At 41.0% G+C, this 16,823-nt stretch overlaps 1 protein-coding gene across 2 annotated transcripts in view; it reads left to right on the forward strand.

Annotated features, from left to right (window-relative positions):
* Positions 1 to 16,823, forward strand: part of EML6 (EMAP like 6) — a gene marked incomplete at both ends in the record, with an annotated part of 84,179 nt that overhangs the window by 20,035 nt on the left and 47,321 nt on the right. For both annotated transcript variants that reach the window (XM_084201679.1, XM_084201680.1), the window contains 5 exons: positions 4,110 to 4,269; positions 9,640 to 9,738; positions 10,784 to 10,852; positions 13,350 to 13,535; positions 15,354 to 15,489. In XM_084201679.1, coding sequence (XP_084057805.1) covers positions 4,110 to 4,269; positions 9,640 to 9,738; positions 10,784 to 10,852; positions 13,350 to 13,535; positions 15,354 to 15,489 — 650 coding nt within the window. The remainder of the gene's footprint in view (positions 1 to 4,109; positions 4,270 to 9,639; positions 9,739 to 10,783; positions 10,853 to 13,349; positions 13,536 to 15,353; positions 15,490 to 16,823) is intronic.

Raw genomic sequence — 16,823 nt, forward strand, 5'->3', positions numbered from 1 at the left:
TTCTTTGCTGCCATGTGAGGACAGCTCTGTCCTTAGCACTGTGTGAGCAGTCAAATGCAGAAGCTCCCTGGCGTTCCAGGAGCCTGGAAGTGTCCTGCCAGGAGCAGGAGGAGGCAACAAAGGAGAAAATACCTGCTGGCACATTGTGGCTATTTTGGGACAGACTTGGAGCTTTTTGGAAATATTGTTTCTTCAGAGATATTGCAACAGAGAAAGAAAAATTGTTGTTGTCTAATATGTCCATTGTTCAAGTGTAGCAGAGTCACTGCCCTGAGTACTTCACAAGTTTGACCTAAATTCTGAAGGAAGACCTGGTGTGTTCTCTGTTCTGCTAAACTGTGGGGTTTGTAGATGATTTTTAACAAGAAACAACTCTTTCATTGTGAAAAGAGACTTCCTGAAGAGAGTTGATAGAATACAGACAGTATCTGTCTCTCCCCAAGTCTCCATTAACATGATCTAGCACTGTTGCAGAAAACTGCAGAATTCTGTAAGGGTTTGTCTAAACAGGAAGTGTTATCCTAAAATTAAAACTGGATGTGTTTGAAGTAGAGATTAATTGATCAGTGTTTAACTACCTGGAGTTATTTTAGATTAGCATCAAATTTGCACACTGCTTTAAATTGCAAAACATCCCAGCACTGAGGATGAATTATATTGTCAAGAGCTGGTGACAGTCCACCTGAAACAGTAATTTCATTCAGAACTGCAGGTGTTTGTTTCCTTTTCAAAGAGCAGTTTCCTTTTTGTCAGGTGGGATGTTCTGGAAACCAGCTTTGGTTTGTATGAACAATGAATTATTGATAGGATGAATTCAAATTAATATGGCATTTGAAATAGAAAATATAAATTATGCACCAAAACTACAAAAGCAAATATTCAGGTTTTCATTACTGTAGTGGAAAAGTGTTTTGCCTATCTGATAAATAGGGCAGTGCAGTGATAGATTTAAAAGACTCTGAGCAGTGAGATTTAAACATCTATCTCACATCTGATACACCCATTTCAAGGTCTCCCTCGATTCTGTATGCCTGTATTAAAGATAACACAAGTGCTTGCTTTTTGCAGCATCAGGGAGCAATTATATAATGCAGGTTAACTGCTGTGAGCCAAAATGCATTTTTACTTTTATTACTTTAGACTTTCTTGATGTATTTCAGTATTTGGTGCCGTAGAAAGCTCTGGTTTCGAAGGGGCCTCCAGAGATCACCCAATCCAACTTTCTCCTGAGAGCACAGCCTTATGTGGTTATTCAGGGTCTTCTCAAGCCAGTTAAGTCCTGAGCCGTTTCCAATGGGGGGAATTCTACCACTTCTCTAGGCAACTATCCTGATCTTTAGTTTTTCTAGTGAGGAATGTCTTCCTTGTAGCCAGACAGTGTTTCCCACAAAGCAGCTTGTGTCTCTTGCCTTTGTCCTCTCTCCCTGTGCATCCATGTGAAAAGAGCACCTCTGCCTTCTCTGTAGCTCCTTTTGAGGCTTGAGCCACAGCTGAACTTTTCTGCTTAGTTCTATTTGGAACTTCAGATCCCTACTCTTCTTACAGGTGTATGGAACCTTTACAGAAAAGCAATATGGACAGGATACAATGTAGACAAGAAACAAATACTTCTAGTCCGTTGGATTTCTAATGTGTTATTAAAAAAATAATCTTAGAGCAGGATATTATTGCAACAGAAATTGTGGAGGTAGTATGAGTTTCCCATCTGGCAAGGCCCCCAGACCAGATGGATCCACTAATGACTTTTATAGAGCATTTCATCAGACCCTGCTGAAACACGTGTCTGGCATCTTCAATTATCCTAAATTAACACCGTTCCAGCCTTCCTTGGATGCTTAGAATCAGGCTTGTTGATTTTCAAATGGAAGGAAAAGGAAATGTTCCCTGAAAGATCTTTCTAACAGACCTTTTTATTAATGAGATAAAATGTTAAAATATTGCCTGAGCTGTATTGGTTCATCCTGAATGGATTGTTTGTGTAAAAGTGCCTTTGGAGGCACTTGGATCAAAGAGGTGTTTTGCAGCTACATCAGAGTGCTTTGGAACTCACACCAGTGCATTGAGCCAGGAATCCCATTGCTGTCTTTGCCTTCCCTGGAAGGAAGGGAATGGCCACTCCTAAAGCAGTTGATCTCTGCCTCTTTCCCTGTGTGTGCAGCTGCTCCTGTTGCTGTTCCCACAGAGGGAGTTCTTGTTGCCTGGGGAAGTGGCTGCCAGGGCCAGTGGGCAGCACCGACAGCACCTGCTGCTGCTTTGATCCCTTGTTTGCATCCCAGCTCCTAGCAGAAGGGGGTTCGTGTCCTTTTCCCTCACATCTGGAAAACAGAGATAAATTTTCTTGGGAAATTTCTTCAGCCCACCCTGCTTACATCTTGTCCTCCCTGTAGAAGGAATAGGAATTAATCCTGTAATAATGTGTTTTCTATACCATAAATTGCTGTTGTTTGAGTGCCTTGTCTCTTCTAATTGCATTTCTGTGTAATATAACACAACAGTGTTTCAGTGTTTTCCAGTGGTGCAAATACCAATGTGATTTCTTTGCAAATGGTCCAGTTACGGGATGTTTGCTTAGAAATTGCTCTTTTACAGTTCAAAACACAGCCAATCAAGTTGATATCCATTTAAGGAGGCAGAGAAGGGCGTGGAAATCTGCATGCACCCTGAAGACAGCACATGACCTATGTAACAGATTTTTTTAATAGCTGAAAACACATCAAACATATAAGTCATATGCAGGTAACAAACAGTCGCCAAGAGTTGTTCTTGAAATTTTGCTTCATTTCCTTCCTCTAACCCACTGCTCTGTCTGCCAAAAATAAGCCCTTGGTTATCTAACAGCCAGACTGAACGTGGGCAGGGGGTGCATTGGAAAAGCTAGCGGCAGGAGATGAATGTCCTCAGCAGGGCTGGGAAATCAGACTGCTAATTTAGGTGCCAAAAATTGATATTACCCCCTAATTTTAGTTCCCCCACTGGCTGACTTCATGCATCAAAAAGGATAAAACAAATACCAGAGACATTCAGTACAGACATGTTGATGTTTAGGAAATGTGTTCGTGCTCTTAACCCAAGACAGGCTCTGGTGTGTGAGAACTGCTCTGTGCTAAATGGTGGCATGTGTAATTAAGTTCTGCTCTAGCAGTAAGAGAGATTAGCCCAATTAATATTTGCCTTCTGGTTCTTGAAGAAAAGTATTCTTACTTAATTACAGCTACCACACCTCAAGTTTGTGGTTCCACCTTTTATTGCCTGTGTAGGTGTAGAACTGAGGTGAATTAGCTGATGCACAATATAATGTACAACTCTAGCCTGGGGAGGAAAGGAGAAATGGACAGGGGAGATAAAACAGGTAAATTGTGCTACAACTGTTCTTTTTCCATGACATGCATATGTTTATGAAATTTTCTTAAGCTTTTTGATTAACTTTTCATAATAATTAGTTTTATCTGTTCCTGGGATAGCGGAAGCATTCAGCTCCCCTCAGCCACCGGTGAGTGCCAGTTTATTAATAGGATGTTTTCTTTTTCCATGTGTAGTTCACATGCATACTCAGCCATTGTTCAAATTTGTTTCCTGGGTAACTGTCTAAAACTGCCTTTGTATTCATATGACTTTGCAAAGAGGTTTTATTCTTATTTTCATATCTGAAGGGTTGTGAGCAGACATACATGGTTTGATTCTGGTGAAACAATTTACTTCTGTGTTTCTTCTGAGATTGCTATGTTTAAACATTTGAAGATGAGAGGATTTCTTGTGTGTATTTCTCATAGTGAACAATATCATTATTCAGCCTCTGGTCCATATTTCAGAATATTTGAGATGATGTGCAAAAGAGGATAATTAGTAGACAATCATCCATTACAAACCTGTGAAAGACTAAGATCTGAGTCTGTGTTCAATCAGCTTATCAATCAAAAGTACTTAAAAATTCTCTGATTATGCTTTTCCTTTTTCTAGTTAAAATATTATTACATGATAAATTGTATTCTGCACTCACCATGTCAGCCTCAGCAAAACATTTGAAGTCAATACTGGAATCGACTGAGTTTTGAAGACAGCTGCTGTGATCGTGCCCAAAGCGTGTTCTAACTGAAGTGTGTTGTTTGCAGCCTTGCAGTTCACCCGGATAAAACCTTGGTAGCCACGGGGCAGGTTGGGAAGGATCCCTACATTTGCATCTGGGATTCCTACCGTGTCCAGACCGTGTCTGTCCTGAAGGATGCGCACACGCACGGCGTCGCCTGCCTGGCCTTCGACTCGGACGGCCAGGTCAGTACAGCTCCTCCTCTGGGCTCTGAGCTCAGCTGTAGTTCACTGAGAGATGCACCTTAAATGTTTGGTGTTTCAGCAGCTACAGGGCTGCAGCGTTGGAGCTCCTGTTACAATTGAGTTGTGATTGCTGTTCAGGGCCTTGGTTTGTATGGTAATTGTAATTGCAGTAGGAGGACTGCAAACGCAGCTCTTGCACAGGAGGTGCTTTTGGGATGAAATCGCAGCTTGGCATCCAAGTGGAGTGGAGGCATCGGGTGTTGGACAGGTATCCAGAGCAGAAATGCTCCTCTGTGGCTTAACTGCAATGGCTTCACCATGTACTTGTCACCTGCTGTCCAAAGAAATCAGTTCCTGGCAAAGCCCTCAGAACCCTGCAGCTTTTCTGGCAGAAGAACGGCACTAATCTCACTGCTGGGAGAGTCTCCTTGGCTGGGGTGCACAGGCAGTTTAATTGAATAATGGCATTAGGACACACAGTGTGGCTTTCTACAATGTGATTAGTTGAGATGATATCTTGAAACAAAATTTATAATATAACTAAATGGTGGGCTGGTCCCAGCTAAACACCATGATTTTTTTTTCTCTCTGGCACTGTTAAAAGCTTTAAGCAAGTAGACCTAAAATTCATATATACCCAAGAAATATTTCACAGAGCTTTATCAATAAATATCTGGCTGTGCAATTTTTGTCATTATTGATGGCAATTTTGTCCTAATGAGTTTCCTGATGTAATACTTACAAAAGTATTTTTAAAAACACTTAGAGTAGCTGATACCAAAAACCTCAGACAAGAAAGCCCTCAGATCAACAGAACAAAATTGCTAATGGTGTAATATTTTTTAAAGATATTGTTCATTCAGAAATAAATGCTTTTCATTTTTTTCCCTCATGTTTAACTTAACACCATAAGACTGATGGTTAAACCTTTTTTTAAAGCTATTTCTGTGCCTCATGGGAGTGAAGACTCATGAGTCTGGGGAGTTTGAGGTGGAGGCCTTCCTGAAGGCCCTGATGAGTGCTTGCTGTAATTAAAATGCAAACTCCCTGACCTTGCAGAACAGTGACAATTCCCTTTCTGGAAGTGCTTGAGAAATTGCAGTTTATTCTGGAAATAAAAATTTGCATTGAACACTTTTATATCTGGAGAATGACTACTGCTGGGGAGAACATGAATATGGATAATGCATCTTGGCTTTTTGCTGCTCTCCCTGGCTGTGCAGGAGAGGCTGCTGTGCTGAGCCAGAATTAAAGGGCATGGGAGGAAGTCTGTGAGTATTTGGAGCTCAGAGCTGCTGGCAGTTCTGGCTTGTTTAGTCAGCATTCCCAAGGGAGCTGGTGTCTGTCACAGGGCAAAACAGACACTGCTTGCACTTCCCAGTGCAAAGCTTTCCTTCTTTTATATCCAAAGGCTGTTAAAAGCCAGGGAAGATCTGTATTCCAGCCCCAAAACACAAATAAATGCAGCAATCAGGAATGGTACAGATGCAATAAGAACTGTATTCTTTTCACTACTAGTTCTGCCAGCTCTCCACTTCCTAAATAAAAGTAGGGAGGGGGCAAAGCCCAGGTCACTCTGCTGCATTCCCGGAGTGCATCTCCATGGGTTCAGCTCAGCTCTGTGTGTGCTCCTGTGCAAGCGTTGCTCCATGTGCAGGGATCTCAAACAGGGCCACCTCACCTCTCCCTGAGCCAAGTTAATTCACTTTTGCTGGACCAGAAACTCTGGGATGTCTGTGCCTTTTGGATGAATTAGTGGGGAAATATTCCTGCTGGCCAGACTGGAGCTGACCCTGCATGGAGACAGCGCAGTCGTTCTGCAGTGCCTCCCTGGCCTCATGTTCCACTGGGTGGGGAATGCAGATGGGTGTGCACAGGGTTTGTTATAGTTCCTAATAAATGGAGATCATCAATGCACAGGGGAGAGCTTGAATGCTTCCTTTGTTTTATGTACCTTCAATACAGTTTTTGGAGACAAACAGGAAATTCACTCTGACTCTATTTTGTGTTACCTGTGTTTAATACAGTCCTGATGGGAACTGAATTTCTTGCAGAAGTGTTGCTATTTAAAAATACATATTTTAGTTTGGGCTTTTTCTGTCTGAGCAGGAGCTGCCATTTGGCAGGAGGGAAACTGCACTTGGTTCAAACATTTAATGAGGAGCTGTCATTTTGCCTGTAATTAAAAATGTCTTCTCTTCAATTGGGAGTTAACTACAGTTTCTTCTTAAAAGTACTAACATCTCCCCTTACAGAATTACTTATAAAGCAGATGCCTCATACTGAACTATTTTATCAATGCCCCACAGCTCAATTTCTGCTCTATTTCAGATTAACCTTTTTTTATGTGCTTTCTAAAAATATTTTTTTAATGGAGTGAGAATGGCACTGCCAAAATGTATACACACCTAATGAAAAAATTAAAAATGCAGCACTAGGCTTCTTTTGCCAGATCTTCCAAATCTGTGTAGATTTAAAAATAATTGTTTATTTATGTGCCTAAACTGCTTGGCAGATATTTTCTTCTGGTAGTTCTGGGAATTTTCTGAATAGAATTCTGTCGTATTCCTTTCCAGAAGAAGAAATAAAAGTTTGTTTCACCCAAAAAGGAAATTCAGCACTTATCACTTTTCTGCTGGCTGGAGCCCTTCCTCAGCAGGCCAAGGTTAAAAGAAAATATAAAGTACTTCTTAGTTTCCCATAGTGCTTTCCCTGCTGATACCAAAGTCAGCTAAGGTTAAACTTTCTGACACAATTTGAAGTTTTAGAAAGCAGCCATTCCTTACTCCAGCACTGGACTCAGTTGGAGGAGTGATTTTTTTTTTTTTTTTCTCTCTAATCAAATGTGTGTTGTAAAACTCTACAACAGGTCATTTATTCCCTTCTGATCAGACATATTACAATATACTTCCCAGCTAATACATAAACACCACTTTCCCTAGAACTAATTTCTGTGCCTCTGCCCCTTGCTGGAACTCCTTTTGTGCTCCTAGAGGGTTGTCTAGAGGGGGTTGTTCTCACTGAGAGCTGGCAATACGACCTTGCCTTGAACTTCTCAGGGCATGCACTGGTGTTTCTTGATACAGAACTGCCACAAGTCCCCCTCAGGTTCCTCATTATCTGTTTGTCCCCTGGTTCCAGCCACCTTTAATATCCTGTGTGTCTTTTATATTCTTTTATCTAATTTGCTAGTCAGTAGCTATGCTCTGTTTTGCAGTCTCGAGGGAGCTGAACATTTCTATTCTCCATGTTGTGTTGTCAAGTCCCCCTTTTCTTGAGACTGTCTCTTTTAGACAAGTCTCAATGCTTCATTTTCCAGTACAGAGTGTTACAACTGTAACATTGGATTAAATTGCTTTCTGAAATCAAGGGAGTATAATTGCAGATTGTCCTGCTCTCCCTGGATGAAAGTTTTCCCTGGAAAAAGTTCTCTTGGCCCTAACTCTCCTTGTGGTTGTTGCCAAAGTGCCCTGAGGGGAGGCATTTAGGGAGCCATGTATAGGCGTTGTCTGCACATATGAAATAGGTGCCATTCCCAGTACTAAGGTCTGATTTCCTGTTTCCCACTGTTGGGCTGCTGATGGATGCAGGGCTCCTTTGTGTGATTCTTCTGTGTCCGCAGTGCCATTGGGCCAGAGGAGTTTCTCAGTGGTCCTGCAGCTGGGAGTACTGTAACACTGACACTGAGCAGCTCCTGAGTTCTATTAACGTTTTGAGTAATGTTAAAGCACAGAAATCCTTTCACATTGTGACTTCCTGCAAAAACTGTAATTTTTTTTCTTTGTTCCACCATACAGACTTCTTTAACTCTCCCTTCACAGCTCCATTATGAGTCAGAGCCTGTTGACAGAGTTCTGCCCTCCCTGTAGGGTGAACCCTCCAAAGGAACCTTGTTCCTCCCAGTAATATCTGAGAACATGTCCAGATTGCCCTGTGAAAACCTCATGTTCCTCTAGGAATGGCTCATTTAAATTCTCTATGTTTTTATTCCCATGGAAGGAGACTGGACTCAGAGGAACTTGTGGTATAAGTCTGTGAATAGTTTTTTCTGGTGGTGGTGGTGAGGGATGTTGAGTTGGGTTTTTTGGAGGGCTTTTGTTTTGTTGTTGTTTTCATTAATATCACATTGCTTGGGGCATTTTCTGGTGGGACAGTGGTTGAGTTCTGCATTATTCACTCGGCAGGTTTTGCATCAGGGTAATGCCTGTTGTCATCTCTCATTAAACCAAGGTCCCAAAACACCTATTTCATTCCTCTAAATCAAGAAACTGTAGCTGTTGGGACGGGGTGGGTGTGTGAACTTACTGCAGTTAATGCAGAGGCTGTGCAGGGGCTCTCCCTGGAGGGAAGATGTGCACTCAGTATTTGCACTCAGGAATGGGATGAAAAGGCCTTGAGTAACTGCTCCCTGAATTATTGCTGCAGAATGAGAACTGGAGCCTTCTGTTCCTCTGTGAACAGTTATTTCCTCTCTCTGTTATTCAGTTGTTAAGAGCTTTATTGCATTTAATATTTTTCCTAATACAGCATTTTAGAGGAGTCTGTGGTAATGGCACTTGTTTTCTTTGCTGGCTCAGTCCTTTTATGTTATCACAGACAGTTCCAGATTTTAAACAATTTGCTTATCAAAATTTGAGCCAATTTTTTATGGAATTCATATAAAGTTGGACAAAATTAGGACAGTCGCTGGAAGGGAAAAGACCTACAACTTCCCCAGTAATGGCTGATCTTCTGGGCGTGTCACAGATGGATGCACTCTGCTTTTTCCCTGCCAGAATGCTGCCTCCATTTTATTCTGTTCTTTTTATTTCTCCCATTATTGAGATGGGAAAATTATTAAAATTAAGTTCTTTTAATTGATGACCAATAAAACTTTAATTGAGCTTGGTTATCATTTCATTGTTTTAGTTATTTTAACTGGTGATGTGATAAACTAAGCAATAAAAAAGGCAGTTATTAAAAGTACATCCAGTTTTGGTTCTAAAGCTCAACAAAATGAGCATAATGAACAAAGCAGTAGTTGGAACTAGTGAAAGCTTTTATTTTCCTTTCACTTTTATTATCAGACTAATAAATCAAAGTGCTAGAGAGGTGTGCACCTGAAACAAGCACCTCAGATGTTTCAGGGTAAGAATTTCACGTGGAACATTGGTAGCCTGATATCAATAACCTGACCTTTTAGAGAAGATGAGACATTTCAGTGCTCTCTGCAGTGAGTAAATGTTGAGTGTGAACGGCTTTGCTTTTGCAATGTGGTTCAAACCCACATCACGTGTGGGAAAATCCTTTTGTGCACATAATCCTGGGAGCTACAGCAAAGTGATTTGGGGTTGATTTGCTGTTAACTGGATTGCTGTTGTTTCTCCTCAGCGTTTGGCTTCCGTGGGACTGGATGCCAAAAACACGGTGTGTATCTGGGACTGGAAGAGAGGAAAGCTCCTGGCAACAGCTACAGGCCACTCGGACAGGGTAATTGTATGGAAGCATTCCTGGATTCTGTCTGGGAGCTGCACAGTGTTTCAAAAGTCATTTTTGTTTCTGTTAGCTTAATGCAAAGGTAATTTTGGGCATTCTACCTGGCTTTTAAAATACTGGACAAGGTATTTATTCCTTCTCATTGTGCCAGACCTAGCACAAGGCTCTGTTAGTAAGCCTAGGGAAGAAATACCTTTTACCTACACACTGAGCTGGATGATCTGCAGCTCTTCATAGAGATGTGAAATGGGAGCTCTGTGGACAAAGATCATCTTGTCTCTGAGTGCGTCAAGAAAGCAATTTATTCTGAGGGCAAATTTAGTTTTATCCCTTTCAGTTTTCCTTAAGACAGTTACCTGTAGAAGAAACTTGATTGAGATAAATATTTCTTTTCTGTTAGCTTCAGGTAAAGGATCATAAGATGAGAACTGATGAGGTATAAGTTTACAATGTTATTCAGGATTAGAAAATGTTTTACCAGGTATAGCATAAGCAAAATACTTCCCTGACGTATATAAGCACATGGATGCATACATTAAAATAAATTATGGACACATTCTGACAACTTGTCTGTATATTATCATATTATAACATGGTTTACATCTGTGAAAGTTTTGCTGCTGATCTCACTAAGTGCAAGATCAGGTTCCAGATTATCAGAATTCTCCAGGACACAAGCTAGAAGTACTAAAATCTTAGTTCCAGTAGACTTTCCAACCAGAAAAAGGAGCTTCTGCCCAGAAGAGGGAGTGGGAAAGAATGCCTGTGTAAATATTGTTTATTCACTAACATCCTGGAGCTGGAAGGGATTGGCAGTGGAGAGACAGGGATGAAGTGTGTTGACAGAACTATGTGAGGAACCCTCTGTGTTTGCCTTGATCTTTGATTACACAGAGTTTCAAATTTATCTGTATAGTGTTCCTTCATTTTTAGTAATATGTTGCAACAGAAGTTATGGCTAAGCACTGGTAAAAGCAAGCTGAACCTAGCTGCCATTACTGTATAGGTTAAAATATCAGCTTACTATATTTCTTAACAGATATTCGATATTTCCTGGGATCAATATCAGCCAAACAGAATTGTCAGCTGTGGAGTAAAACACATAAAGGTAAAGAGCTTTCATTGTTTGCACACACACACAAAAAAAAAATCTGTGTTCTTACCTGATGAGGACTTGAAATATGGGACAAATTATATTTTTCTTTCTTTATGTGAACATTTTGCAGAATATTTTGTTTGAAGCCAGTTCAGAAATTCAGCAGTGCCTGAGCTGCAGATTACCTGAACAAGACAGTGAGGAGGATTCTTTGATGTAATTTTCATCATTATATTCTTATAATTTTGGGTCTTCTGCCCACTCCATTCCACCCTAATGGTCTCAGCCTTCAGGGATTTCCCTCATCCAGCATCACAAAGGGTCACTGTGCAGCTCTAGGAGGAGCCAAGGTAGAAAGTGTGAACAGAATGACCTGCACTTGGGCTTCTCATGTAACACCACTGAGAACTGTGCAGTGCCTGCAGAGACAAAACTCTGGTGCCCCACTGTTTGCTCCTCTAAGTCACCCTTTATGGAAGTGTCTGAAATATAAACCTACATATATATTAGATGTTTAGGATAAAACATTCTTATGACTTTGGAAAGCTTAGAAACAAATCCTTGTCTGCCAATATCTCTTTCAGGTTTCTGTTTTTCTCCTGTCTCCTCAAAAACATTCCTAACAGATGGCAATTATTTCACATGACTGGGGTGGGAAGAGCTTTAACTAAAAGTTTAGGAAACCAGTTAATATCTCTAGTTCTGGTTCCTGAGAAGCTTGTGCCCTTAAACCACCACTGCTTCAAACTGTGGGTGGTTTTGGCAGCAGTGATACCATCTGTTGTGTTCTGCAAGCTGTTTTCCAAAACCTGTGTTTGTTTGGCACCTGTCTTCTGTTTAAAATGGCCATAATCACCCTGAACACACAGAATACCAGGCACTGTAAATACATGGAGATAAAGGAGTGCCAAAAAATGGGAAAAAAGCAGCATGGAGGGGAAATTACTCTGTGTTCCCCTCCAGTGGTGCTCCAGCAGCTCCTTGGTACGAGGCTGTGGGAATGTGATAATGACAGCTCTAAAGGAATTGTATCACTGTGGGAATTGGGCTGTTTATTCTGTTAGCAGTCCAGTTCTGCTGGCTCATTTGGCTGAGCAGGGATTAGAAGCTGAGGTAAAGCCCAGGAGCTAAGGAATCTCTCACTGAGCTCAGGATCCTCCCTCCGCCCTTCTAACACTGCTGTCTCAGTGTTAGAGGACTCCTTCCTTCTAGCACTCCTTCCTCAGCTGACCAGAAAGGAGGAGAGGTTAGGTTTTACTCAAGGAACGAGAGCCCTGGGGACAGTACTCCCTCTGCCTTCTAAATTGGCTGATGTTAAGAGGAAAGGGAATATTTAATTGAATTAACAGAGAAGGAGCTGAAATATAAAATCTTAATCCAAGGATTTTCTGGAATAAATAATTTTAGAAAAATACCTAAAACTTTGGCTGTAGGCAAATGAAGTGGAATAGATGGATGTGATGAATCCATGTCAGACACATCACTATTCCTGTTCAGTGTCTGCCAGATGACAGAGCATGGATGGCTCCACTGACACACTGTGCTGTGCTGCTCCCCAGAGATTTGCTGTTCTGTATCTGCACCTGTCCAGAACGTCCTGGTGCTGACAGGACTGGAGATTTCAGCACTTCTCTTGCACATCTCTCATTGATATTCTCTTTGTTCTGCCTTCCCCAGAATGTCTGGTCCTCGAGGGGGAGCTGAGTACACAAACAGTGGTCTCTGCTTGATAAATTATATTTATTTAAATTTTAAAAAAGCACTCTTATTAAAAAACAAGTAGTCTGGTATTTCTAGCTCACCTCCAAAGACAACCTTCTGAGGCAAACTTTGTTTTCTTCACTCTTCTTCTCTTCCCCAGTCAGTCTTAGATTCCTTTTTGCAGAATGTTAATGACTTTGGGTGGCAGCTGGAAGTCCCCTCTCCACACTTGGGAACCTGTTACTCTGGGAGTCAGGGAGCTGTCTCGTGTACGAGTGTTTGCAGTCCCCGTGGAACAGATGGCTTCTCAGTAACTGTGACTATATTTGAGGGGCAGAACTCTTTCAGTGCTCTGGAGAAGGGCAGAAATGTCTGCTCCAGCACACCGGTTGTATAAGAAAGTATTTTATCACTTCAGTGCTGTAGCTGTGTTTTGCAGACAAGAAAAATGGGATTTGCTTGGGTTTAAGTACCTGCACTTGTCTGGATGGCATTTCCCAGCAAAAGCTGAAAAAGGACAGTGAGAGAATGAGAAGGGGCAGTGTGGCAGTGGTGAGGCAGCATTGAGCCTCACCCCCTCAAGCAGGTTGGTCCTTTGGTTTGGATTTAGATGTACCATATTTGCCTGGATCTTTCCTTGGTAAATGGGCAAGCTTTGGAGTAGTGGATGTTCTGATAGGACTGAAGAAATCTCTTCAGTGCCTGCCCAGACACTGCTCTGTCAGGATGTGTCTACGATCTGCACACTAATGTGAAAAACCAGAAATTCTGCAGAAACCTCTCCTGATCTGTCATTTACATTTCACAGTTTTGGACGCTGTGTGGAAACGCCCTGACAGCAAAGAGAGGAATATTTGGTAAAACAGGAGATCTCCAAACAATCCTGTGTTTAGCCTGTGCTAAAGAAGACATCACCTACTCTGGGGCTTTAAATGGGGACATATACGTTTGGAAAGGGCTCAACTTGGTGCGCACAATTCAAGGAGCACACAGTGTAAGTGGTGTTTTATGTCTGTTTGATAAGGAGCTGATCATTGAATTAAAAACTTCCTGGAGGCTTAGCTACAAAGATTTCCTTCTGTTTCAGGTCAGAAGCATGTCTGAGAGGCTGTTCAGCAATTAAGAACTTAGATGTAATGTTGTATTTGTTGACATGTTGCCAACAGATGCTGAGCTGATAGTGCCAACGCTGCTGTTATTTATAGCCTCCATCTAATCATGTAAACCAAACCTCAAATGAAGTCTGTGCACCTAAAGTTTCACATATTCAGTAGCTTCAGTTTACTTAAAAATAGTTGGTAAGCAGATTATCTAGGCTTAAATAGAATTTTACCACTGAAATTCCCAATGCTGGAGACAGACTCCTCAGAAGAGCTTCAGTGTGGAGCAAGGCTGTTGAATCTGTGAGTTTGCGCTCCAGCCATACTCCAAAGAGTTTACTCCAATTGCCTCCATAACACACACCCACAAACCACCACCCCCAGTCTGGATCTCTCATCATTACAGAGTGAAAGGGGGACCTGCAGGATTGTGTTAGATTTCTAACCAGGCTAATACAATTAATTTCTCTCTGGTTTTGCTACAATAAGATACAGTAGGGATTCCTTGTCTTATTTCAAATGTGTTTGAGAACTGCTTCCATTTGGAATATGACTGTGGGTAATGGCCTTCTGATGTGGGGTTTTTGGAACAAAAGGAAACAGAACAATTTTCTTTAGAAAAATGGTATGGCATCTAGCGCTTCTTACTATAGTTTTGTTCTAGAAAGAGCACTGCAAAATAATGGGTTTTTTCCTGATTTCCCAAAATTAGTTATGGTGACAGTTCATCAGGATTCGTAGGACCTCTTCAAATGAGATCTAAAGACTGATTAGTTACAAAAATAATCCCTAATTTATGAAAGCAGAGAGACTGGAGTCAGTGGGGCATTTTACTTGAGGAACTACCATGAAACTGCAACTGCAATAACACAGGAATGTCTTTGGCAAGCAATAACCCCCTGTAGTATATTAGCAGAATTCTGTTTGCAGAATTTTAGTTAGGTTCATTAAAATTATTAAATACAACCTTTTTATACATAATGTGATGAATTATGGAGTTTGCCATTGCTAACATGCAATCTCTATGTAATTAGAAATATTAATTTATGAAGACATTGCACAAGGCCACTTTGAAAATTGAGGTCTTCTCTCCATTGTATTTATCTTCATGCAGTTCAACTTATCTCCTAGCCAGGGTTTTCCTGATAAAAAACTGGCTCAGCAGGCATTCCTTGAACTATTCCAAGGTAGTTCAGCACAGTCATTAATCATGAGGCATTTTCAAAACCAAGGAGAAATTCAAACTGTCATAGAAACTTGTTTTCAACAAAGAGAATGAATTGACACTTTCAGTTCCTGTCAGATTCCAAATGATGTCTGAACTGAATTCATGAAAGAATGTCTCAGTCACCTCTGCTCCTGTAAGAATATTTGTATTGCTTGTTTGCTTGGTTTTGTTTATCACAGGTAACTCTTTACTTTAAGTGCTCCACTGGTTCTCCAATTGTCCTTGTCATAATATTACCAAACCTAAATGTGAAGTTCTGCAGATAGGCTGTGTCACTGCTGTTTGCACAAAGGTGTTCTACATAAAACACTCGAGGGGAGCACTTGAAATAAAAGCTGTGTTTGCTGGTTTGCTTTCTGCATGGGCAACACTTCTGTGCCCAGCAGTTTCTGGCCTTTAACGAGAGTCTGTTTGAAAACGTTTGCTTTGTGTGTTTAAATTGCTTGTAAAGACCTTTAAAACTTGGGCTGCTGTTGGTTGACAGGCTGGAATTTTTAGTATGTATGCTTGTGAAGAAGGCTTTGCCACTGGAGGGAGAGATGGCTGCATTCGTTTGTGGGACACTGAGTTCAAACCAATTACTAAAATTGATCTCAGGGAGACTGAACAAGGATACAAAGGTAATGAGCTGTTCCTTTAATGGTTTTTCACACATCTGGATAATGGATTGTGACAGCATTTAATGTGAAGCATAGATGCCTCTGCATACTGCTGTTTTTTTACTTAATGACTGTATTTATTTTTGGATCTGTGTTCCCTCTCTGACAATTCTGTAACCTGTGGAGTGTTCCATGGTTCATGCTATAAACACAGGGATGAAATCACTGCTCCCCACCATGCAAATGCAAGAAGATAAGTGAGAACTAATTAAACACCTTAAGATGGGAGAATGAAGTTAGTCAATCCTTAATTAATTAACTACTTGCAATTCATTTAACTAATTGAGATTTTTGGAACCCAGTACTCAGAGATGCTGACCATCTGAACACTCTACTCATGCACTTGGAATGGTAGCACTTGGCAGGTTTATTAAATTGGTGTTATTAAATTGGTGATAATCACATTTGTTGAATCTAATCCTGCTTCCTGTGAGCTCAGTCATCACTTTATTTTATGATTTGAAGCACTTATAATCTCGTGGATCACAATGCACGCTTCATCAAGGGTGTAGTGTTCGCTCGTGGAATTTAGGCCTCAAAAAGACACCCAAGACACTCAAGCAGCAGTTCCTGTGCTCTGCACTCCTGGCTTTATGTAGTTTTTTGCAGCCTTTGGCAGTTTTTTGAATCATAATGTTTAGCATGAGTTTCTAGAAAACAGTAGCAACAAATACCCAAAAAGCAAAATGGGCGAGTGAAAACTGCCTTTGAGGCTACTCCCAACCTCTGGAAGTGGGGCTTCACTTTCAGTTGTCATTGGCACTGATGAATTTAAGCACATCTGAAGCCTCAAGCAATGGCTGAGCCTTAGTGCTTACTTGGGACCTTCTGTCCCTCCCTTCCAGTTATTTTTCCAAAGCATTCTGCAAAGGCATTGTCTGTCAAACAAACCCTGAGAGCAGGTAATCTTTCCTCATGTGCAGTGTGTTCACAGAGAGCATTGCCTTTCCCACATCCAAAGGTGTGTTTGTATTCTAAATCTTAACAATGTCCATCTTCCACCAAATTCCAGGCTGAATTCCATTGTGTGGTCCTTGGTATGTACCAAGGAGAAGATGAAAGTCAGAACTTCAGTATGAATTTAGCTAAGTCATAAAATGGCATTAGAAAGATTAAAAGCTGTTGGAAGTGGACAGGAAAATAAATTAGGATTAATTTAACCTTCTCAGGAGATGAGAATATTTTATTTATGTGACCAATATTTCACTGCATTATGTATTTGGTTCCAAAAATGTGAAAATGATGATGTGGGTGACCTTGATTGCATGACAAATGGATTTTTTTATTCATTCACA

The sequence above is a fragment of the Fringilla coelebs genome (genome assembly GCF_963513975.1).
Source record: "Fringilla coelebs genome assembly, chromosome: 3".
NCBI lineage: Eukaryota > Metazoa > Chordata > Aves > Passeriformes > Fringillidae > Fringilla > Fringilla coelebs.